At 39.8% G+C, this 24,240-nt stretch overlaps 1 protein-coding gene across 2 annotated transcripts; it reads left to right on the plus strand.

The window, feature by feature from the left end:
- Nucleotides 1–378: 378 nt before the first annotated feature.
- On the plus strand, nucleotides 379–23,780 carry pdxkb (pyridoxal (pyridoxine, vitamin B6) kinase b). 2 transcript variants are annotated; one of them, XM_067610663.1, is made up of 12 exons: nucleotides 379–643; nucleotides 745–888; nucleotides 8,522–8,576; nucleotides 13,995–14,099; nucleotides 14,265–14,348; nucleotides 16,830–16,864; nucleotides 17,321–17,406; nucleotides 18,958–19,003; nucleotides 19,102–19,213; nucleotides 19,329–19,465; nucleotides 19,577–19,643; nucleotides 19,987–23,780. In XM_067610663.1, exons 2-12 carry the CDS (start codon nucleotides 808–810, stop codon nucleotides 20,100–20,102), a joined length of 924 nt encoding a protein of 307 aa, XP_067466764.1. In that variant the 5' UTR covers nucleotides 379–643; nucleotides 745–807; the 3' UTR covers nucleotides 20,103–23,780. The 2 variants fall into 2 exon arrangements, with proteins under 2 accessions (XP_067466764.1, XP_067466763.1); XM_067610662.1 differs by having other exon boundaries at nucleotides 379–888.
- Nucleotides 23,781–24,240: the final 460 nt, after the last annotated feature.

The raw sequence follows: 24,240 nt of genomic DNA on the forward strand, positions 1-24,240 counted from the left end.
GTGTACATGATAAATCTTATTGTTATAATGGCCAAATTCCATATCCATAAATGTAAATTTACAGGTAAGAAACCATGCTTTATTGCCTTTAGCAAAGAGTTCAAACAATACATTTATTCAATTCAACACTCTAACTGTATTATTATTTTATATAGATATTTACACTGTTAAACTACAGCGTTAAAACTGTACATTTTTTGTTATTATTTGTACCCTTTTGTACATGTTATGACATGTAAGACATTTTTGTTAATAATAAAAAAATATCAGGAGGATGCGCTTTCTGGCCCTGTTGTGACGTCATCAGGTTTAGGCGGTCATACATATTGCCTGTCAAGAATACTGGCGTGTGTGCGCGCGTGCGTCGTGTGTGTGTGTTTTGTCCAGTGTTAGTGTAGCTGCATGCCCCGATTGTGTGGTCAGCTCGTGACACTTTCATATGGCTTAAACGTTAATGGCAACACTAACAACGCCTTTAACGGTTGTTTCTCAGTGGATTCTTTTAGTGTGTGAGTGTGTGTGTGCGCGCGTGCGTGCACGCGCTCTCACTCTCCCTCTCTCCATCGCACGTCACCTGCTACAACCGCCACACACGCGCTCCCTCACGCTCACACACCGCCATCCTGCGTGGGACACACATCTGGTTAGCTGGCAAGCGAGCTAACCGTCGCTGCTTCTCAGTAACCGGCGGTGTTATCGTTGTGTTGACGTTGTGTATTTTTTCCCCCCCGTATTGTTATGCAGACAAGTGATTACCGTTGAAGTAACGGATTATCTGCGTCTCTCCACGGCTGACCGGGAGCCGCCATGGAGTGCCGTGTTCTGTCCATACAGAGCCATGTAGTCCGGGGATACGTCGGCAACAAGAGCGCCTCTTTCCCATTACAGGTAAATACAACTGCCCATGCACCCATTATCGGACAACGGGCGACGAGACACCCGTTATCGGACACGACCCTGTGTGACATCCGTAGCCACAAAAAAATCTGACTGCGACTTTCCATAAACCGACTGACGTTCGTACCGATTTTTGCAATGATACACGCAAATTGTTCATACGATGTTTTGCTAACAGAAATCGGTCACCCGCCTGAATCGTGAAATGTGGATGAGTTAATTTGAAAGCCACGGTTAGTTATATTTCCTTTGGTCCTGAAGTGTAAAAGGCCATTTAACGATGCTGTTGATTGACGTGCTGTGATGATAACCTAGTTGTCGAGCAATTACCGCGACGACAGGTGTCGTGAAAAATTCTGTCCCCCCCGACAGATTCTGTTCCCCCCATTTATCTCCTTCACAAAACGATGTGACACACGTATAATAACATGGCAGCCTGTGCGCTCATTTTTTTCTCCCCAAGTAATATTTATTTGACGATGTTTTACATTTAGTCGGTGAGTCTCATTTAGTCTTATTATCTGAACGAGAAATTGTGGCACGACACCTGTCATTGAGGGTGTCCGATAATGGAGCAAGCTGTTTTTCTGTGAGGATTTCATCGTCCGTCACGGGAAAACATACGTGTGTTACATAAACTAATGATAAATTCTTGGCTCTAGAGCAACTAAGACGTCGTTAATGACTAATTTGTTCGCCAGAGGTGGCAAAGTTGTGTCTGATAATGGACCTCCTGGTGTTAATCAAATGACCCCTACTTGGATGAGTGGTGAGAATAACAATAACTGTTATTATGGGGGGGGAAAAGCTTTTCATTCACAGGTCAGTGTCCCCAGTTAGCCTGTCAGTAACCGTGTACACTGACCGACAGGGTTGCAGAAGCTAGCTAATGATAATCTCAGGGGTCAGAGGGAAATGTGTACCCAGAACTCAGCTAGCCTGTTAACCAGTCACAGGTTGCCATCATTGGTTCACAGCTGCAGACAAACAGCTGTAATGGTCATTGAGTGCATGGGAACATTTAGATGGAGCCTCCTGCAGCGATAACCTGCAAGTCAGTACTACAGGGTGGAACAAATAATCAATACAACCATTGGCTGCTTTGAGTTTCTTGATAAACTTGCACTAATTGGAGGGGAAAAGGTTATCGTAGATGTTTTCTTGCTTTACTATAGACACAGTAGCTGTCCTGGTTTCTGGAAGTTAAGCTTTTTGCCAGATTAGGGCTGGTCGATTAGAATAATTGCACAAATATACATATTGTTGTCTGTGTGTGTTATAAAGGCTAAGACGCTGCACAATTACAGACAACTTTCCCAGTTATCTGTAAGGTTCAGACACTTAGTATTGACAATTCGTTTAAAATAATCTTTTAGGGAGATGTTTTCCTCTTTGCTTATGCAAATTAATGGTGGCAAATCACAGAATCACCTGATGTACGGTCCTCATCTAGGCATTATGGCTGGACAATAATTAAAATTTATGGAATGAATCCCTTACTGACCTTTATCGTATCGCTGTGTTGTTTACAATCAATGATTTAGAGCTGCAACTGTGAGTAATCGGTTAGTTGATCAACAGAAAATGAATCAGCAACTATTTTGATAATCGATTAATAGATAGAAGCCAAAAAAAAAGCCAAAAATATATTGGTTTCAGCTCCTCAAATGCAAAGATTTGATGCTTTTTTCTGTCATACATGATAGTAAACTAAAAAACAAAGATAAAAAAGGTAAAACAAGATATTTGAAGACGTCAACTTTGACTCGGGGAAACATTTTATAGACAAAACTATAACTAATAATCGTCAAATTAATCAGTTAATATAATGGTTAGTTGCAGCTCTACAATGTTTATTAACTGACATTATCTACAACAACAAATGACATTTAACCAACAGAAACACTAATGAATATAAGTCAATCAACACCTTTAATGTTTGAAGTCTGATTGTTTATCTTGATGTAGATTTGAGGTCATAGAGTTCAGGTTAACTGGGCAGTGTGTTGTAATGTTATTGTATCCTTATCATGCTGTAATGTTATACTATGATTATTGATTGGCAAGTTTCAGGTAAAAGTGTATTTAGGGACACCTCAAACATCGCTCTGAGGCTGCACGTAACCATAGCAACAATGTAAATGGTTAATCTCAACAATAGTGACAGTAACTCGAACATAAATCACCTCGGTTGCTGCTAGCCAACAGAAGTTAAGAAAAAAAAGATGTTGATTTTCAATTTTCATGTTTGTTTTCTGTGGTAAAGTATAATTTGGTATCAGCCACTTCATATCAAGTTTCCTCTCTGTACTGTTTGTGTCATTTACGTGACTCCCGCCCATGAATCAGAGGATCATCATCTGTAGAAGAAGAAGAAGAAGAAGAAGAAGAAGAAGAAGAAGAAGAAGAAGAAGAAGAAGAAGAAGAAGAAGAAGAAGAAGGAGTGTCTCAACATGTGTCTCGCTCTTTAACATGTTAATGAGAAACTTTTCGGTTGAGTCATTACCGACACTAACAGCAGTAATAAAGACCTAAAGGCTGAGTTTACAGAGTGCTTTACAAGACGGCATAACCTGCAGAATAACGAGCCAAAAAAGAGGAACGCATTCAAGACGAGTCATTGATTTGATATTTTATGAAAAGACACAGAGGTTATTAGCTCCTCCGGGCCTCGACTGTGATCGTTTCCCTTTTACGATCCCTAATGTTGACAGTAGGATGATTGCTTTGGGTCTGTAATTGCCATGATGATGATGATGCTGATGATTGTTATAGTTTCATATTTTCCACCGGCAGTGGCGTGGCAGTCGGTGGTGATGTCGAGGCTGGTATACGCCTACGGTACGTGTCCCATCATCATCCTGAAAGACAGTCACTTGTTGGGAGAAGTGCTGAGTCTATTTTTAGCCTGCAGCGCCCCGGGATGTATTTTGCGGTTATCCTAATGGCTGCTGGGCTTTGATGCATGTCACCAGGGTTCATTGCAGCCACTAATGTTCAACTACCACGGCTGATTAAGGCCTGTTTGTACCAGGCTAATGTTAAAATAATAGCAGTAGTAAGCTATTAACCAGTGCAGCTTACTAAAGCGTATACTAGACACTGATATATTAACCAGTACGGTGTACAAAACCGTGACAGCATCTGCTTACAGCTTAACCGCAGAGGTTCAGTTGGTTCACTGTTAACATCATGAAGAAGGTATAATTAATGCATGTGGCTTTTTGAAGACAAGTGTTTTTCTGCATATGTGTTTACACCAATGTGCACTTTTGTAAGAGTCTTAAGATAAATATATTTTCAGACATAATAAGCAGTTAAGTGGCTTTTAAAAGAGAATAATAATGGCAGAGTTTGTGTTTAATAGTCTACATGGTGCCTTAAAAACTAAAATAGAATAAAAGAAATTGGCCTTTTGATTTGGCAGTTCTCATATTCCTAATAGTGCTTAAAGGATTAGTTGATTAATATATCAGTTAATCAGTAGAAAATTACAGCTTTTTTGCTAATTGATTAATTGTGTAGGTCATTTATGTTGCAAATGTGAGGATTTGCTATTTTGTTTCCTATTTTAAATCACTGTCTTTGACCTTCTGACTGTTGGTTGAACAAAACAAGTAATTTAAAGACATCAGGCTTGGAGAAATGATGACCGGCCTGTTACACTATCTTCTGACATTTAACTGACTAAATGATTAATTGGTTGATCTAAGAGTAATAATAATAAAGTTATTAATCAATAATGGAAATAATTGCTAGTTGCAGCCTCAATTCCTTGTTTTACAAACAGTCAAAACTAGTAGTTTGCATCTTAATAATCCAAAGTTTATCTGCAATAAAACCAACCAGAGGAAAGTCTGCACATAGTCACAATGTCTGAAGTTAAGTCAAGACTTTAAGGAGTCTTAAATGCAGCTAAATTTAGCATTTTACAAGTTAAATGATCTATTATGAGTCTTACACAGAATATCTTTCACTTCCGGTTTTTTAAGGATGTGAAAGTGGCCTTATTTTTTATTGCTACTTGCATTAAAAGGTCTTAAATCTATGCAGTCACTCTGTCTTAAATTGAATGAGGTGTTAAGAAGGACAATAACGAGAGTAACTGATGCAAAGCTGCTGGGTCATATCTGATCAAAGAGAGATTGTACCAGCAGACTAAGTACAACGTGACAGTATTTGCCTGGAGGAGTGTTGCAGTCAGTTTGTGAATGAACCAACACTGTTGCTCGTGGACATGAGTATTTTAAATTTAGACTTATCAACTGAAAGCTCAAATGTCATTGAAGGACCGTGATTCAGTCGGTGTGGAGATAAGGGATAAGACGACGGGCGGTGACGTCAGCGAGCGCGCAGGGCATCCCTCTCTCTGTGCTGTCAGGACGGTGAATCTCAGGCCTGTCAGCAGGCAAGGAGACGGCGGTGTGAGGAAGCAAGGCTCTGATTGGCTGCCACAGGATTCCTCCGGGTGACGTCACTGAAGATGGAGACAGGCTGTCTTAGAGCTGGACCGGATAGAGTCGGCTTTCACATAGAAAGTGAATTCAAGATGAGGACTGTCCTCTGGCATATGAGGATTAACGCGGGTTTAGATTTGAATATCATCAGTTTTAAGTTGTCAGTTTGACTTCCTGGACCTGACAGGTTGCTCTCTCCAAAACAAGGACGTTTTTATCAATTAATTCTGTTTTCTTCTCAACCTTTTCTTGAGTAACAGCAGCTCTTGGTCACATATGAAACATCTTCTCTGGAACCAGCAGGGATGTCGTGTTTTGCTCAAGGACACTTCAGCGGGTTGGATAGTTGCTGACGAGGTGTTATGCGGTTGTTTACATCACTTCCCTGCTGTCCTGAGAGGGTGAATCCTCAAGAAAACGCTGCTCGGATCCACGCTTAGTGTAAACAAATCAACTGCATTGCAACTCATTTTTCTATAATCAAATCACAGAACTTGTAACTGGCAGCTCATTAAGTTTTAGATGCAAATGTACAAAATTCAGATTGAAACCCTGTGAGAAAATGACTAATTTTTCACTGTTAATGGCCAGACAAGCCTGTATTTAATGTTAACTTTGTTTAATTAGACAATTTCTTGTCGCTAGAGTGGAAATTGTTCATCAATCAGTTGTTGAGTGACATATAGTCAGTAAAAAATATAAATGCTAAATATTTGTTGGTTACAGCTCAGATGAAGAGTTAGGCTTGCATTGTTTTTGGCTACAGTGCCATGTGACAGGCATTTTATTATTTTTTACTACTTTTATAGACTAAATGTATAATCAGGAAGATAACAGATAACCTGAAACTTGAAAATGACTTAACATACAGCAACAAGCCTGTTTAATAATACAAATGCAGGAACAAAATATGTAAACACACACTGATATAAATGCTTGTAGCCAAACTGTGACACATTATTTGGGCAGAGTGACACATACATTTGTTCATTTACATCCAGATCAACAGTGAACATACAGGAGCTAACCCTCAGCTGGGAGACGCTGCCAGTCACGATGCAGTAAATACAGCATCTGTGTTGACTGGGATGTGATCAGCCTGCACTGTAACACATGTTAATTAAGAGAAACATTTGTCAGTCGTGAACGGGGGCGGGGTGGGGGGGGACTTCCTCATTTAGGGATTCACCAAAAGTGTTGAAGTGTTTCCTGGAAGAAGGTAAAATGTTTGTGATTTAGTTAAGATCCTCTCTGAGTGTCTGATGATGCTTGAGTGGAAGCTTTGTAAACAGTCTATCTGTGTCACTGACTTGAGGCTTATGAATAAAGAGAGAAAGGATGTGACCTAAATAACATATTCTTAGCCTCTTGTACATCAGCAGGCTGTAAACACACAGTTTTACATCAACAGTCGGTTCGCATCCGGCTCGGCCGAAGGAACACGGTGTAACAGATGGGTTGTTCTGACGTTAAAGGCTCTTGTTTCTAAAGGTTCATACTTCTTGTATTCCTCCAGAGCTGTATGAAGCCTTCATGCCAATGACACAAATATTTAACGTTTTAGTAAACATTTGCCACACGTTAAGAGATGGGTTTCATCAGTTTGACAGCAACAGCAGAGCGTTGACGAGCTCTTCCAAGGTCAGAGTTAATATTTGCGTTCCTTTTTCCTGCGGGGTGCGTCTCTGCCTCTCCTCTCCCCTCTGAAAGCAGATTCTTGTATCTCAAAGTTACAGTCAATTGAAAAGAACAAAGAAGTCATTCACTCTTCCCGCTTCCTGCTTTAGGCCCATTAAATAAAGTCATTCAAGATAACAATTGACTGCACGTGGATGAGTCACGAGTCTCTCTCTCTCTCTCTGGTAATGTTTTTTAATGTTTGTTAAGACAGAGTGCGGGGGACAGTGTCGCTGTCTGCTTCAGCTCTGTGCAGCTTTCAGCATCTCTCCTTACAGATAACAGCTGGGGATGAATGGAGTCAAAATAAGTAGAGCTGCAACGATTTATCGATAGTCGGTCAACAAAATATGAACTGGCGACTAATTTGATAATCGAATAATCGTTTTAGTCACATAAATTCAGTCATAAATGCATAAATTCTGCTTTCAGCTTCTCAGATCTGAAGATGTGATGCTTATCTTTGTAATAAATGATAGTACACTGAATATTTAGGGTTTTGGCCTTTTAGTTGGACAAAACGACATTTGAAGACGTCACCTTGGACTTTGGGAAATTATAACAGGCATATTATACTATTTACTGACAAAACGATCCATTAATTAGAAATAATTATTCCCCAATTATGGTCCTTTTTGAAGACATTTACATGTGAAAAAACAACTTGGCAACACCAACTTAATGGGGGATTCTGCACAGGGCCATCATCAGCGTGTTTGGAGAAAGACACAACTTACAAGATGGCTGAATCTTTGTCAATTTTCCAATTGGAACCAGCCTCATGGATGGCCAGCCTCTACAGGACGCTGCACCCGCAATACAGCATATAATTGTGGGGGGGGCAGACAAGGAGGTAGAGCAGGTTGTCCACTAATCACAGGACCAACCATTCGATCCGCAGCTCCTCCTGTTCGTGTGTCAAATTGTCCTCGGGCGAGACGCTGAACCATGAGTCTCAATGGTCAGGCCAACACCTCGCATATAGTTTACTGCCATCTGTGTACGAGTGTGTCAATGAGAGGTGCTTTGGATAAAAGTGCATCCCTTTACTATTTTACATAACAAAATGTCACAAAATACCATCACAAAAACAAGGATATGATTTAATATTTACTGCTACCTGCTAATATATCGCAGAAACTATAAAAACACCTTTAAAGAACTATAAAAAAAAAAAACTCCATTGCTAAGTAAACTTCAATGATAATGAATCCAGAAAACCTCTTTCTGCTTCTTAATGAAGTCATCATTGAATTCTTGGTCTCCAAAAATGTTTTGAAGACATTCAGTTGACATATTTTGAAAGGGAAAATCAGCAGTAATGTGGATTAGATGACCAAACAGGCATTTTTTTGTTAATTTTGCCCAGCAGGGAGCTAACAAATAAGCTAAAAATCCAAGAAAATATCCAGTGTGATGTTAGGATTAGTTGCTGTAACTTCTGTCATATCCCACCACCTAAACTATTTCCTTCCTCTGTCTGTTTCCAGGTTTTAGGGTTCGAGGTGGACTCCATCAACTCTGTCCAGTTCTCCAACCATACAGGTAAGGCAGATCAAATGGCATGTTTCTTTGTCAGTGTGTGCACAGTTTAATTTGTGTGGGTGTGTATGAGTCAGTCAGAGCCCTAGCCTCTGGTGTCGTGACGAGGTGTTAGAGCGACTGTTAGAGAGACGGTTGTTGTCGCTGTGTTGAGGCTGACGGGTCGACAGCCAAGCGAGTCAAGTTTCGGGGAGGGGGGGGGGGGGACTTCACCAGACCGTCACCAGATCAGCTCTCAAACATCAAAGAAACTGTAGGGGGATAAACTTTATTATCATTTTATATGGGCCAATGCTGCTGGTCTCATTTACATGAGACTTGAAGGAATCGTGTCATTTTACTTCATGTTCATACATGATAATAATTATATTTCGGATCGGATTTCAGCTCGAACATGTACGGATGTATTTGAGAAGTTAAGATGTCGAGTAAAGTACAAGAAAAAGAAGTAAAATCCTACTACTGTTTCTTGTTTTCATAGCCTCCGGAGCCGGCAGAAGCCTGGTGAGGTTTCTCTGGTTTTGATCAAGTTTGAGCGAGTGTTACATATTTGTGTTTATAAAATTGATTTGCCAGATTCTATCTTCTAAAAAGGCAACAGCACATTTTGATGAAACCTGTACTGATGATCCATCTCGTTCCTGATTGGCTGCGTCAGTCCTTGATGTCACATTTACTCGGTACTATTTTGATCTAATTGCCAGTCCCATGAATGAGTAATCTGCACTGTGTGTTTTCCCCCCCTTGTCTTGCACTGATGGGGAGTCTCAGCTCATGTTATCCATGCAAACTGAACTTGAAGAATGAGTCAGCCGAGCGCTGTGAAAACAAACACATCTGCCCAGCTGTTGCCTGTTGCTTCACAGTGGATACGAGCCGCCCGCGACTGAAGGACTCCTCACTGAAACAGTGAATTGTGAAAATCATAAATGTTGTCCTATCTGCTTCTTTAACAAGTCACTTGGACGTCCTGTTTTATACTTAATGTTGGTTATCCCTTTTTTTTTTGAGATGACTGGGTTTGTTAGTTTCCCATATATGACAAAAAGGTTGAAAAGTAACTTAAAACAGCCAAATTACTAGTAAATTGTGGTTCTAGCAGGTCAGTTTTCCCCTTTTCCCACCACACATCCTCTTCTAAACACAGTATTTAGTTAAAAATGTCTCAAGTGGCTGCTTGTTGGAGAACTTAAGCCCCACTGTGGCGTGTAGAGGTTTCTTTTTCAACGTGTTGTTTGGTACAAAGTGGATGGCCCGGACCACCTCGCGTCATGGTTGTCTAGTTTTCCATTAGGTCTAGTGTAAAAACAACAAGTATCCACAATCTCCTCCATATAATTGTCCCCGGATAAGGTGCAAGTCATCAGTTTCAAGCCAGAAAAGGTCAACAGTTTGTTTAACACGTGATTGATGGTAGAGTTTCTAAACTGGGGAGCAGGCTGCTGGGGTAAATGTTGGTTTTATTGTTTCATCGTTACCAAGAGATGATGATGTTGAGCTTAAAGATGGTGACGGTTGTGATGTCGCAGGCGTACGGTAAAGCACAATTGTTAGGTGTAGTGTAGGATAAGTGTTGTTAGGTGGGTGAGCGTTGGACTTGTCTTGTGGCGGCATCAGATGGAAACAGATGAAATGCTGTGATTTACATTTGAGATGTTTGGAAGTGTTGGTTAGATTATCCATTACCATACAGGCCAGGTATCATAGATCAATTAGCAGCAGCCTGTTTTTCATTCACAGGAAACGGTTACTCATAATCCACAGACTCGCTGTAAAAAGAGTTCTGTGGAAACTAATTTCCTCGGACAGTAGATAAGAGTAAAACCAGTGGACGGTGAGGTCTGTGAGGCTTTATGTAAATGAGTCAATGTTTCTACAAGAAACAAGTTTCTTAAATGTCAGTTTTTGATGCTTTTAGCAAATTAAATTTCACCCACGGCTATTTCATTTGAGTGACAGCAGAAGTTTCACTGGTGGATATGTCAAAACCTCTGCAATTAAAGCAAAATCTATCTGCTTGGTAGGAGACGATCGTGGTTAAGTGTTTTTACTCTGCAAGTCTGAGCTAAATGACTCAGACTTGCCTAGTAGTTGGGGTCGGATCGAGGTCGATCATGTTCCCACCGCTTCACCGAGACAACATCCTCAAAGGGTCCCGATATGGTTGTTTTGATCCGCATCCAAGTACGACCGCTGTGTTCAGATCTGCCCAAACGAATCTCACCAAGTGGGCAAACAAACCAGAGTCAAACCGGAGCAGGTCTGAAAACACCCTTAGTTTGACTGAGCCTTTAATCTTCAAAATGAATAACAACTATTTTTTCTTGAGGCATGTTTCCTGAAGGTTGGAGCTAAATTAGGGAGAGAATAATGCCAATTCATCAATGAACATCTCAGCATCTGGTCAGTGGGTTCTTCATCCAGCTGTGAGCTCCAGGAATCATCCCTCAGAAACTACTATCGAGAATATATAGTTTAAAAACAATATATCAGCCAGAATTGATCTTTTTACATTAACTTCTTTATGAAGACCCCTTAAATGTTATTGAAGAATTGAGACCAATTTTATAGTTGGAAAAACAAACCTATGTAATGGAGGAACCGTTCACTGCAAACATATCTTCAGCATTCCTGTAATTTCTTGATACTTATGAGCTGACATTTATGAAGATGCTCTACAGATCTATCTGTGATAAGCTAACGTTGGCCAATATAACAGATTTATTGTTCAGGCTCTACATGAGAACATGACAACTCTAATCATTGCTTTCCTGCTCATTATTGTTATTACCTCTTCATTGATGGCGTAGACGTAAATGTCAAGGAGGAGAAACGTCTTCTTTAATGGGACCAAATCTTCAGATCTGTGCTGTAACGTTGGTTTGTTTTGAGTGACCTGTAATATAAAAACGCCTCAGACTCCAGCACTAGTTTAATCAGATCTTCTGGATTGGAAAACGAACATTTGCAATTTCTTGGAGGAGTGTTGTGTAATTTGGTGTGACATATTGAAGAAGACGCATCTGAAGAGGAGAGGATGGCGAGAAGGACTGACTGAGAGAGGGTGAATAGATAAAGAGAGGGAAAAAAATGAATCAGAGAGTCAGACGGGGAATGATGGAGAGAAAGGAGGAGGGAGTGGAGGGAGAGAGAGAGCGACAGGACGCAGCAGTGAACAGCAGCAGGCGTAGTGAATTGCGACAGCAGCGAATGATGACGACAGAAGCAGCTCTTATCTGTAGGCCTCCGTTCTCTCTCTCTCACACACACACACACACACACACACAGCGCTCTGACTGCTCATCTCTCTTTCTTAGCCCCTTTGGCTTTCTCCCGGCTTGTTGCTTAGCAACCAGAACCCCCCCACCACCATCACCACCACCACCACGTGACCTGGCTGTGACTCACCTGGAGCTGCGACATCATCAGCCTGCAGCAAACATGTCATACGCAGACAGACGTGCACTAACGTAGGCTTACATCGGCATTCACGTCACATACATATACATCTGCATCCAGCCTCCTCCTCCTCCTCCTCCTCTCTGTCCCCGGCTGACCAGATACTGGGACTGCAGCTCCGCTAAGGCCTGCTGCGTGTGTGCACGTGTGTGTGTGCGCTCTTATCGAGAATCAGTTTAAGTTACATAGTTTGTTTTCTTTGGTCAGAGCTCACAGAAAGAAACATTTTCTTTGCACTCAGTGAAGTGAGATCCTACGAGATCCTTTTTTTTAATCTTGCTGGCAGAGAGGAGTCATGACAAGATTACTAAATATGTTTTTATTATTTTTTTATTATTTTGCATTCAGACTGTAAATAAATTGTCACAGGCCACAAACAAAAAAAGATCAATTGTCTACAGTAAGCCAAAGCTGCATCTTTACAAAAAGTCCATTAAACAATATTTTGTCATAATAAAACATCCACTCTGTTTTGCATTTTCCATATTTGAGACAAAAGTGACCAAAAATCCACAATTTTTGTTTTCTAGTGACAACTTCTCTATGTGAGAAGAAAATAAGATATTTGATTAAGCAATAAATTAAAAATTGTCTTATCTTTCCAGCACAATAAAATACATGTTTTTAGTAGTAAGTATTTTTAATTTATCTAAGGTCTGATTAGTGGAATTTAATAACAATACTAATAACAGTTTCTGTAACTTTGTCCAAGAATAATGGACTAATGTGAGTGCTGAGTGGAATTTATTTATTTATGTATTGCAGACATTTTTATTTGTATCAGTTAAGAATATAAATAGTATGATAGGTCACCTAAAACTTGCTTGAATCATTACAAAAACTGTCATTATAAATCTTTTCTAATTTAAAGCTTCTCTCCTTGATATGTGTTAAACTTCTCTCATTCCTGGAAACATTTCCTGCACTGATCTTTTGTCACTGGTGGCGAATCGTCTCCCTTTCAGTTCCAATGTTAGTTTCATCAAGCTGTAGGCAGACGCTACGCCATAACTACACCCTACTCCTGCGCTGTCGATGGCTTCCTGGAATTTTTCCGTACATGTCGAAGAATAGTTAATATAGTGAATTATAGTAATTTATAGTGAAGATCACTCTATTAATCCTTTGTTTATTTTGTTGTTTGTTGTTGTTGTTTTATTTTTATTTTGTGGCTTTGTAAGCATGAGTAACCGCTACTGTAGATATCACATGTCAAATATAACGATAACTAACAATAATTTCCATAGTGATAGATACCTTCAAATGTCTCGCTTTGTCCGATTAAACCTCCAAAACCCAAATATATTGAATTTGAAATACACATTTGAGAAGCAGGAACTAACTAAACAACCGAAACAATCAGTTATCTAAATTGTTGCAGATTCTTTTTCTCTCCATCAACTAATCCTAAATATATTATTTGTTTCAACCCTAATTTCAACATCCATGTCTTTATTTCCAATAACTATTTGAATAACAATAAATAAACAATAAAGCAAAATTTCAAGAAAACTTTCCAGTGTTCTTCCCTTTTTAAAAGAGGATTTAGATGTTGACATCTCTGCTGTTATTTGGTGTAAACAGAAATGTTATTCTCAAATTTAAGGAGTAAATGGCTCCAAACGTGCTTTGTGGATATTTTTGCAGAGTATTTTGACAGGTCCTGTTCTTCAAGTGACTAGTATGTTGTTAGTAAGGGTTTGTATGTAAAGAGAAAGAAATAGGAGTAGATGAGTTTCAAGATCAGGCGTAAACTTGAAAGGTAGATCATGTCAGTGGAAACGCCCTTGTAGTACAAGAATGTTCCCTGACTATCTAACTGCTGTTGTTGTTGTATGTCAGCATTATTACAAGGTGGTTATTTGCACCGTATGTGTTAGTTTATTTTTATGTGCAAAAGGATGAGACTCAGCAACGTAGAAAACAGAGTGAACTCCTCCTGTCCTCTCTTCTTCTCTGCAGGTTATTCTCACTGGAAGGGCCAGGTGTTGACAGCAGATGAGCTCCATGTTCTTTATGAGGGAATCAAACTGAACAACGTACACCAGTATGACTATGTTTTAACAGGTGGATACCCTGCTTCACCTTCACACTAGCACTTCACCACAGCTTCATGTTAATATGATCTGATAGTGATGAGATTTTAGATCATATTCTTCAGGTTAAATGAATTTCAGTTGTATGTTATATGTTTGTATCTGTGTGTGTGTGTGTTGTGTGTGTTGCATTCAGGGTATACCAGAGACACTTCCTTCTTGGAGATGGTGGTGGACATTGTTCAGGAACTAAAGAGAGCCAACCCCAATCTGGTGTATGGTGAGTATTCAGTCCATAAATACACCAAAGAACTGAGAACTGTAGCTTACAGGTCCTCAATGTACCATGTTGATGCACATGAGAAATGAATTTCTTATTCCTGTGACCTGCAGCCAGCAGGGTTCCTACCTAAAGGTTAATTAATGCAGTTTGTTGCATCAGTGTGGATGTAATGTGCTTGCACCTACAGCGGGGACCTTACAGGGTCTAAAAGCTTCTCTAAAAAGTTGTGTGATGTCTAATATGTGACACCTTTCACACCTTACTGAGCTTTTACTGCAGTATATAACTTTAGTAGCAAATGTTTAGTATAATATTATAACTGCTTCATGCTTTAGTGAGCATTAAAGCTTCAAGCAGCATTAAATGATCTTAAAACAACAGTCACCATTAGAAGATCCCTTCATAATGCACTAACAATGCAAGTGATGGGAGACAAAATCCACAGTCCTCCTTCTGTGGAAAAATGTATTTAAAAGTTTATCTGAAGCTAATATGAAGCTTCAACGTCCAAACGAGTCAAATCAAGTAGATATCTTTCAACGTTACAGTCTTTTTAGTGCCAAAGTCCCTCTTTTTGTTACTATACTGTCCGAGGAAACACAAAGAGGGAATTTGATGCTAAAGACTGTAAATGTGTCAGATATCCACTTGATATGAGTGTGGACACGTTGTGGATTTTGGCCTCCATCACTTACACTGAAAGCACATTTGAAGGAGATCTTTTAATATCCAGTATGAACAGGAGGGATGATTACAGCAAGGAAAAAACTCTTTCACTGTTCATATGGACACCTGACTGTTGTTTTAAGACAGACTTGAACAATCGTGAACCTTTATATTTTATTTTTCATCATATAAAAGCAGAAGAACATCAGCTTCCTGTTGTGGCTCAAAGTGGATTTTTGAGAAGTAAATTTGCAGACTGTAAAACAAAAACATCAGCTGTAAGAGGATAAAAAGCTCTGCACAGTTGGGTGATCAATTTCTGGGGATTTTTCACTTCAACTAACTCCTCTCACATTACACATTGTCATTTGATCCTTTGTTAATATCTAAATATTCATTAGTGGAGCTTAAATACCAGTAAACACACAAGCAAGATTTCACAGTGATGCAAAATAAGATTATGTAGGACAGAGAAACACAAAATCCTTTAACAAGATCAAACTAACTCTTCACAATGTTTGAAACTTTTTTTAGTGAAATAAACTCACTAGTTTCTGACTGTGTCTCTCTCTCAGCCGTCTCTCTCTCTCTCACTCTGTGTGTAGCCAGGAGAGTTTCCATCTCATGTTTCACCAATCACTTTCACTCAAATCACGTCTCCAGCGGTTTGGCCTGTAGACATTGTGTTAGTGGATACAGAGAAGACCTACTGCCACTGTTCAAAACAATAAACAACCAGAGGGTGACATGAATAATGTGTACACCCAAATACTTATTGTTGTGGACAGGAAGTATTGAAAAGAGCCTCCAGATATTGTTAAACAGTGAGATATCTGTGATGTTACAGGCATTTCAGGTTGTGATGAAAGGATGTAATTTACTTTTCTGTTGGTCCCACCTGACCTAAATCGGGTTTACATATAATGTGATGAGAGTAAAAGCATCAATAGAGGAAGACAGCAGGAGCTCTGAGTCTCCAGACTTCAGACAAATCGAACCTTATGTGTACTAAAAAACAGCACGCTTGATCTTTAGTCTTGTTTACTTGATTCTCGATCCTGTATTTCCTCATTTAAACCATCATTCCTGTAAACAGTCGATCAAATGACTGTACGTAATGTAATAAACCACCAGAGATTTACCACCTGACTGCAGTTTTATTTCTACAGCCCAATATCACAAATTCACATTAGGGAGCTTTACAATCTGTACATCAATACAACATCCTCAGAGCCTCAGACCTGCAAATAATTTAATGTCTTTCAGTTCATTGTTTTGGTTTTCTGGCCTGAAACCTGAAACTGGAGCTTTTACTGTTTTCTCACCGCTCCCATTAATCTGGTTTTCAACCACAGCAGGAAGCTGCTTCCAAACAGCAGACACACAACTCCAAATAAACATTAATATCGCTCCGTGTCTGCTCGATAAGATACCTCCTAACATGTTTGCTGTATCAACCTTTAAAAGGTGATTTGATGTCAGTTTTGTGCCCTAAAAAACATCAAATGCAGCGTCATTCTGGCTATCGTGGCTAGCTGTGTGAGAGCAGAAGGAAAGTCGCTATCATGACCTTTTTATCAGGACACATTTTACATTTTTATCTCCCTCAGTGGAAAAGAACAGTAAAATCATCAGTATGATCCTCTAAGAGACACCAGCAGGGCTTTTAATCTTCTTCTTTAAGCGTGCTCGCTGGGATGTGTTTACATCTCCAAATCCGGTTTCATGCCCCCTATCGCTGCAGTATTTATGTAATGTGATGATGGTTGGAGCTTCGCAGGTCTGCGTCTGACTCTTCATGTGTCATTTCAGTGTGTGACCCCGTCCTCGGTGATCATGGATCTATGGTGAGATTACCGGCCATTTGATACTCTTATCTACTGTATGTGCAGCTGTTTGTATGTCTGCAACATCTGTTGTTTGATAGATTTTTAATATTTTTTGTAATTGCTGTGCCTTTAATGTGTGTAGGAGGGTTTTAGTGCTCATTCCCTGTATCTTTATGTGTGTGTTTTAGTGTGTTAGTGTTCTGGGGGGGTGTTACAAGGCTCATTTCTCAGTGACAGATGGATTATTGTGATCTGACAGAACTACATATACACAGTGACTCACTCTGTGTGTGTTGTGTGTGTATGTATATATATTACATTCTGCAGACATTTTCAGGGTTTTATATCATATTCTGTCATTTAAAATTGTGAAAACAAAGATCAGAGAGAAGCTTTGAGGTCCTCTGGACCAGTGTGTGTTCTGTGTGTTTCTAATGTTTTATGTGACTTTAACCTGTGTGTCTCTCTCCGCAGTACGTTCCTCAGAATCTTTATCCGGTCTATAAGAACAAGGTGGTTCCTGTTGCTGACATTATTACTCCCAACCAGTTCGAGGCCGAGTGAGTACAAGTACAAAATATCTACACCTCTATGACTTTGTAACTGTGTGAGTAACACAGTATTAGCAACCACCATCTTTATGTAACACCACTCATGCTGTTATCCAATACCTCCACTTTCTAGACCCAGAAATTTGGGAGAGAACTAACAAAAAAACACAACTCTGCCTTGCTTTATAACAATAAATGCACTGCTGTTAAAACGATTTGTCTCAACACTCCAATACAGTGAAGCTACTGTATATGATGTTTATGTTATGAGGAATAGTCAAAGCCAAGATGCCATGTATCTTATGGCTACTATTACTTTAAATGGAAATATACTAAATGCATCATTTATCACACATTTTTCCTCATTCTCTCCTCATTTTCCACTCTGCAATCATTCCTCCTGTTCATACTGGCTATTAAAAGATCCTCTTCAAATGTGCTTTCAATATAAGTGATGGAGGCCCAAATCCACAGTGTGTCCACACAGTCATTTAGTGCAAAAATGTATTTAAAAGGTGATGTGAAGCTTATATGAGGCTTCAGCAGTCTGAGTTAGTCATATCAAGTGGATATCTGACACATTTACAGTCTTTTTAGCATCAGTGTGTTTCCTCTGACAGTGTTTCCCTGTTGAGCTGCAGGTGGAAGTATAGTAACAAAAAGAGGGACTTTGGCACTAAAAAGACTGTAACGTTGAAAGATATCTACTTGATTTGACTCATTTGGACGCTGAAGCTTCATATTAGCTTCAGATAAACTTTTGAATACATTTTTGCACAGAAGGAGGACTGTGGATTTTGTCCTCCATCACTTATATTGTAAGTGCATTATGAAGGGATCTAATGGTCAGTATGAACAGGAGGAATGATACAGCAAGAAAAAACAGTTGCATTGTTAATATGGGAAGCTGATTGTTGTTTTAAGACAGGTTTGAAAAATTATGAACCCGTACTTTAACCAAAATTTCAAATGAAGTTCTGTTGGTTTGCTCAGTCATGGTATCTACAGTCATAATAACAGACCTCCTGTTGTATCCAGCAGCATGAAAGAGGCTGTTTTCAGTATCTCTGGTATTGATCTGATATTGTTATATTATATTACATTTTGATGATCCCATCAGAGAAACAGGAAGGTTTGTGTTGGCTCAAGGTGTCTGCTGGTGGATTTGTGCCTGCATTGACTAAATGGCTGCGTTCATGAGAAACTGTATAATAAATACACAGTTGAAGTGATTCTGTCTCTTCTCCTGCAGCTTCACTGTCAAACTGCTCCACCTAGTGTTTTTTTTTTTTTTTTTTTTCCCTCCAGACGCCTGCAAAATCATATGATATGTTTCTTCTGTAGAAACTCACTTGACTTTGTGAAGGCTGGAAACCTCTTAAGAATCTTAATCAGAAATCTCAGTTAAATTATGTTGCATCCAGCCATATTGTTGTGCTTGTGTGCTCCAACGTAAGAAGAATTGGTTTCAATAATATGATTTCTCTTTTGGGAGTTTCTTTAAACTCTTCAATGGGAACTTGTGTTTCATATTTGGTTATTTGTTTGCTTGTATTTTAGATTGTTGACAGGGAAAAACATCAGCACAGAGAAAGACGCTGTAGAGGTAAAACACTGCTCACTGTCTCTAATCCTTCTTTCCTTTCTTACATAGTTTCTTTGTGTGAATTTGTAGTATCTCACTCTGTCACTGACTGTCTGTAGGTGATGGACCTTCTTCATGCTATGGGCCCAGACACAGTGGTCATCACCTCCTCTGATCTGCCCTCCAGACTGGGAGATCGCTTCCTCGTGTCGTTGGGCAGCCAGCGTCATGGTAGGTGATGTGTGCGTCTATGTGTGACAGCGTCAGGAGTTTGATATTGAGTCCACGTTGAGGAAACAAACAAGATAAACCTCTAAATATGTTTCGTCTCTGCTCCACCGTTCAGTTCGTCCAGACGGCAGCAGGACGACACAGAGAGTTCGAATAGAAGTACCCAAAGTGGACGCTGTCTTCGTAGGAACCGGAGATTTGTTTGCTGCTATGCTGCTAGCGTGGACACACCACTACCCCAATGACCTAAAGGTACACACACACACACACACACACACACACACACACACTACCCTGTACCAAGTCATAAAATATGATAATAACTGCATTTTCTCTCTATATATATTATTCTCTCTCTCTCAGACGGCCTGTGAGAAGACATTCTCGGTGATGCACCACGTTATCCAGAGGACCATATCTTACGCTCATGGTAAGAATAGCAGCACGGCACAAACACACTGCTACTCGGTATCTATAATAGAAATCTGATCCGTGCTGTTTACATCCCAGAGACAAAATAAACACAAACAAAATCATCAGGAGAGCTAAAGCCTGTCTTCTAAAGCACTTAAACCAGGATAAAGATTCTCCACAGCTGCAAGTCTGAATCTGCAGCTGTTTGGGTGATAACTGGCTGTTTTAGGGTGCTTTACACCAGTTATACTTTTCTCTAAACCAAGTTTAAATTTCAAAAAGTTGTGTAAAATTATTGTCATTCCTCTCTGCATCTACGTCTGCCCACCCCTGACCTACCTCCTCTCCCTCTCTGTCAGAGTTAGCAGGTCCTGGTCGGAGGCCCAGTCCGCCCCAGCTGGAGCTGAGGATGGTTCAAAGTAAAGCTGACATAGAAGACCCTGCTATAGTTACGGAGGCCACAGTCATATCCTAACATTACCGACCCCATAAGACTCATACTAACCTTGTCCTCCTCACCCATAAATCTCTCAAATCCTGTATCTCAGTAAATCTCTCATCACTGTAAACCTTGACCGTCATCGCCTAAACTTCAACACCGTATCATCCCGACTTCTTAAACCAGTTAGTATTGTAACCCCTTTAGTCCTTTTACCCTAAACCCGTTATCCCTTTAAGTCCTCAGTGTCCTAACCTCTTAAATCGAACCCGTAAACCCCCTTTTACCCTGACCCTGTTTTGGAACCAGAGCCACAGATACACAGAGAGTTTGTTCAGGTCGGACGATGAGCGTCCTGTGACTGCCTCTTCTCTAACAGGGTATGTGAGCGGAGTGCACAGCTGCTTTTTAGAGAGCAGAAATAAATGAAATAATGTGACATATATGAGGGTTAAAAAAAAAAAAAACAAGAAAAAATATGAGTGATGGTTGTTATTGTAAAACTATCATTGAGTAATTGTGTTGACTTTGTTAAAGATGATGCCATATTTGTTATAGTACACTATTGTAAGGAGCACAGCAGTTCTAGTCATAACTCTGTGATCTCTAAAACCTTTTCTAGGAGTGAATACAAAAACTGTGAGCTGGGAGTAAAAATAAGCAAAAATTCTCCCGCTGTTAATTCACATTTTAAAAATACTTATCACAAAACTGAGGAACCTCCTGGATAATTTAACAATATTACACATCTGGTTGTGCTATGGCTTTGTTTATGAAGAAATTTTTTTTTTAATTTAATTTTGTTCGTTAAAGTGGCATTAAGATGCCAGAGCCATGAAAAGTTATAATGTAGCAGGAACAATTTATCATTGCGTTCAGAAACAAAATAATGCAACATACTTGCAGTGTTTTAATAAATAAGTGATCCAGAATCTAATTCCAGCTGCTTAATGTTTTATCTAACAAAGCTCTGCCTTTAAAGAGGACATAACATGCACATTTCCAGAACTATATTTTTATTCTGGGGCTCTACTGGAATGATTTACAGTTTCTATTCTTATACTGGCTCTTTACACAGCCCCTCAGTTCAGCCACTATCCGTTTTAGCTCCTGTCTCTTTAAGACTTCTGCTGGCTTCAGAGGCTACGTCAACAAACAGTAGTAGTCAGATTTACTCAAAATATAAACTCCTCAAATACATCCGTATATGTTTGAGCCCAAATCTGATCCGAAATACGAGAGTAGATGACGTAAACAACCTGTGGAACAACCTTAGCAACAAAAACCAGGGAACGGACAGCCATTTGTGAGCTTGCGTGAACAATCTGACATCATCACGAGGAGGAAGTAGAGGTAACATTGCAGGCCGAAGCCCTGACTTTTGACTTGAAGGCAACATTTTTACATACGCTCACCTCCAGTTTCGGAACCTTGACGATGTTTAACATAGACATCCGACATTATAACAGCATAAAAATGACAGAAAATCACAAAAAACATGTTATGTTCCCTTTAAATTCTTACACACATATAACCTTGGCTACCTTATTGCTCTACTACTGCCTCTCCATTGGACTCATACTCTGTTCATCGTCGACAGTGTTGCACTGTAGGGGTGGTCCTCCACATCAGTCGCCAAGTACAGTAGCAGGACTGCAGAACTAACATGGCTGCGGCTGTTAAACTATAACGCTCAAACGCTGTTTATCTATGGCTCTGCCCACCACTACTACGACCCCCCGAACCCACCGAACCCCACCCCCCCACCCCCCCGTCTTAACAGCAGTGATGTAATGGTGACCAAGTCTAACCCCTGAGACCCCTTGAAAATATAACAAAGGAAAAAAAAAAAAACGCACAATGTATAGTTGATGTATAGATGTTGTACTATAACTGTATTGGACCATCTGTATGATATCTTCAATCTGATCTGTCTATTGGACCATTGTGTTGATGCTACTGTACTATAGACCACACGCACTACAATATCACCCAAAACCAGAGACATCCGGGCTGGTTCTGGCACTCTAAACGCTCCACGGAGGCTCCTGTCGTTGTCACTTGTTAGTAATAAGTAACTGTCTAATAGTCATAGTATATAGTTGAAAACCTCTTTCATCTCAACACAACATAAAGAAAAACGGGCAACCTGAGCTTTCAGAGCCGTCCCCGGCCGATTCAGACCAATCAGAAATCGGCTCCATCGGTGCCAGAACCAACCCGCGTCCCGCCGGACAGTTCCCGGCTCAGCTCTGGCCCAGAACCCTATATCTCAGAGTTGTGCCACTGAATTTACTGGAGGCCTCGAGAAGCACTTTGGGAAACATAAAGGAGACTCTCCTGGTCACAGCAGGAGACTCCCCCCCCCCGCCCCCCCACACACACACACATCCAGCAGCAGCTCTGTAAACATTTGTTGTAGAAAATTGTCTTTTTGGTTCACTTCACACTCCACTGTGGTCCACGCAACAGAAATTATTCCACGAGTTGTGTTTAAAAGTTAGATATCTTCCAATTTGAGTAAACAGACTCATGTAAAATTATTTTCACGTCAGTCATGAACGCAATATTAATTATCTGACCTGTCCAGATGTGTGATATAGACTTACCTGCCCCAGAAACACTTTCAACACAGAATAATCTGTCTGGTTTCTGGTGAAAATGCTTGAAAATCTGTAGTCTCCTAAATCATGGGTTAAGAATTTGACTTGCTAACTATTGCTAACAAACAGCTAATTAAGCTAACTACGTGCTGCATTGAGGAAGTCAATTTAAAATCCTCAACTATCTGATGAAACAGTACTGGTTATGAAAATCTTGTGGCGTTCAGGTTGTCAGTTATTACGACTCAGCACACAGTGGAGTGTGATCGGACAGAAGTGACGATGACGACGACATGCGACGGTGGTCACGAGCTGATTTAAAAACCAGTGATGTTGCGATAACTTGGCATGTGCCTTAGCCCGCTGAGCTACCAGGGCACCGCAGGAAAATGAGATTTTAACCGAGATTTTAACATTTTTTAATTTACCTCAGAATCTTTTTTTCCCCTCATTGCTTCCTGATTTGAATGTTCAGTAATCTTTTTAACAACAGGAAACAATTCAAATTTCAGATAACTTATCAACAACATACAGTTGAAAGGAAGTTTTAAACCAAATAAACGGAGGCTTAAAAAAAACAAACAAAAAAAAACAAAAGAAATATCCAGATCCCGTCAGTGTCCCATCTGAGCTGGATGTAAGGTTCTGGGCAGGCCAGTGTAATTCTGTACTGCTGTCGTTTCTCTATGGACTGTACTGTGATACTGCCTTAGGAACCTAACATCACAACGCCACAATACTGCTCACTGAGGGAGAGGTGGAGAGGGAGGAGGAGGGGGAAGGAAGGAAAACATGAGATGTCGTTAAATGTTGGTAGAGATGCTGGAAGAAATTCGATGATATAAATGCTGAGATTTTCACTTTGAATCTATGAAAATAATTTTGTAGGGCTTCTATTAATGATTATTTTCATTATCAATGAATATGTTGATTATTTTTCCAATTAATTGTTTGGTTTATAAATACAGAAAATTGGAAAAAAAAATATCCAGAGCTCAAAGTGACATCCAACAAACCCCAAAGATATGATGAAAAACAGCAAATCTTCACAATTGAGAAGCAAAGAACAACAAATATTTAGCATTTTTGCTCAATAAACGACTTAAAACGATGATTATCTAAATTGTTGTCCATTCATTTAACGTTGAACTGCTAATTAATGAATCGTTTGAGCACCAACATTTTCCTTTTTATTTCCTGCATTTTGACTTCATAGACTGAAAACCCCTCGTGGATTGATGGAGGGAAAAAAAATGCAGTCTCATTTTTAAAAAAAACAAATTGCAATAGTATTGATTTTTGTACTAGTACAGTTATATTGTGGTGCTGTAGCACTGATTGTCATATCAATAACAGACTGCTGTGTCTGTACGCTTGGCCAACCAGCTTTAAGCTCTGCTATAATCAACATGTGCACTATCCAATCCTCTGCTTCCTGCTAACAAACCAGTCAGCTGTATTAATGGGTCAAGATGTGTCTACCTGTTGTGTCCGTGTGTGGGAGAGTGTGTGTGTGTACACGTGTAGTGTCTTTTATGGTGACAGGGTTTTTTGTGTGTATGTGTGTGTGT

Source organism: Thunnus thynnus, chromosome 14 (assembly GCF_963924715.1).
Source record: "Thunnus thynnus chromosome 14, fThuThy2.1, whole genome shotgun sequence".
NCBI classification, from domain to species: Eukaryota; Metazoa; Chordata; class Actinopteri; order Scombriformes; family Scombridae; genus Thunnus; species Thunnus thynnus.

Bases quoted from the DNA above. Each gene is read 5' to 3' on its own strand.
- pdxkb (XM_067610662.1), top strand. From the start codon at position 808: ATGGAGTGCCGTGTTCTGTCCATACAGAGCCATGTAGTCCGGGGATAC. The intron at 16,865-17,320 runs GTGAGATTACCG...CTCTCTCCGCAG, and splicing joins TCGGTGATCATGGATCTATG to TACGTTCCTCAGAATCTTTA. The intron at 19,004-19,101 runs GTAAAACACTGC...GACTGTCTGTAG, and splicing joins CAGAGAAAGACGCTGTAGAG to GTGATGGACCTTCTTCATGC.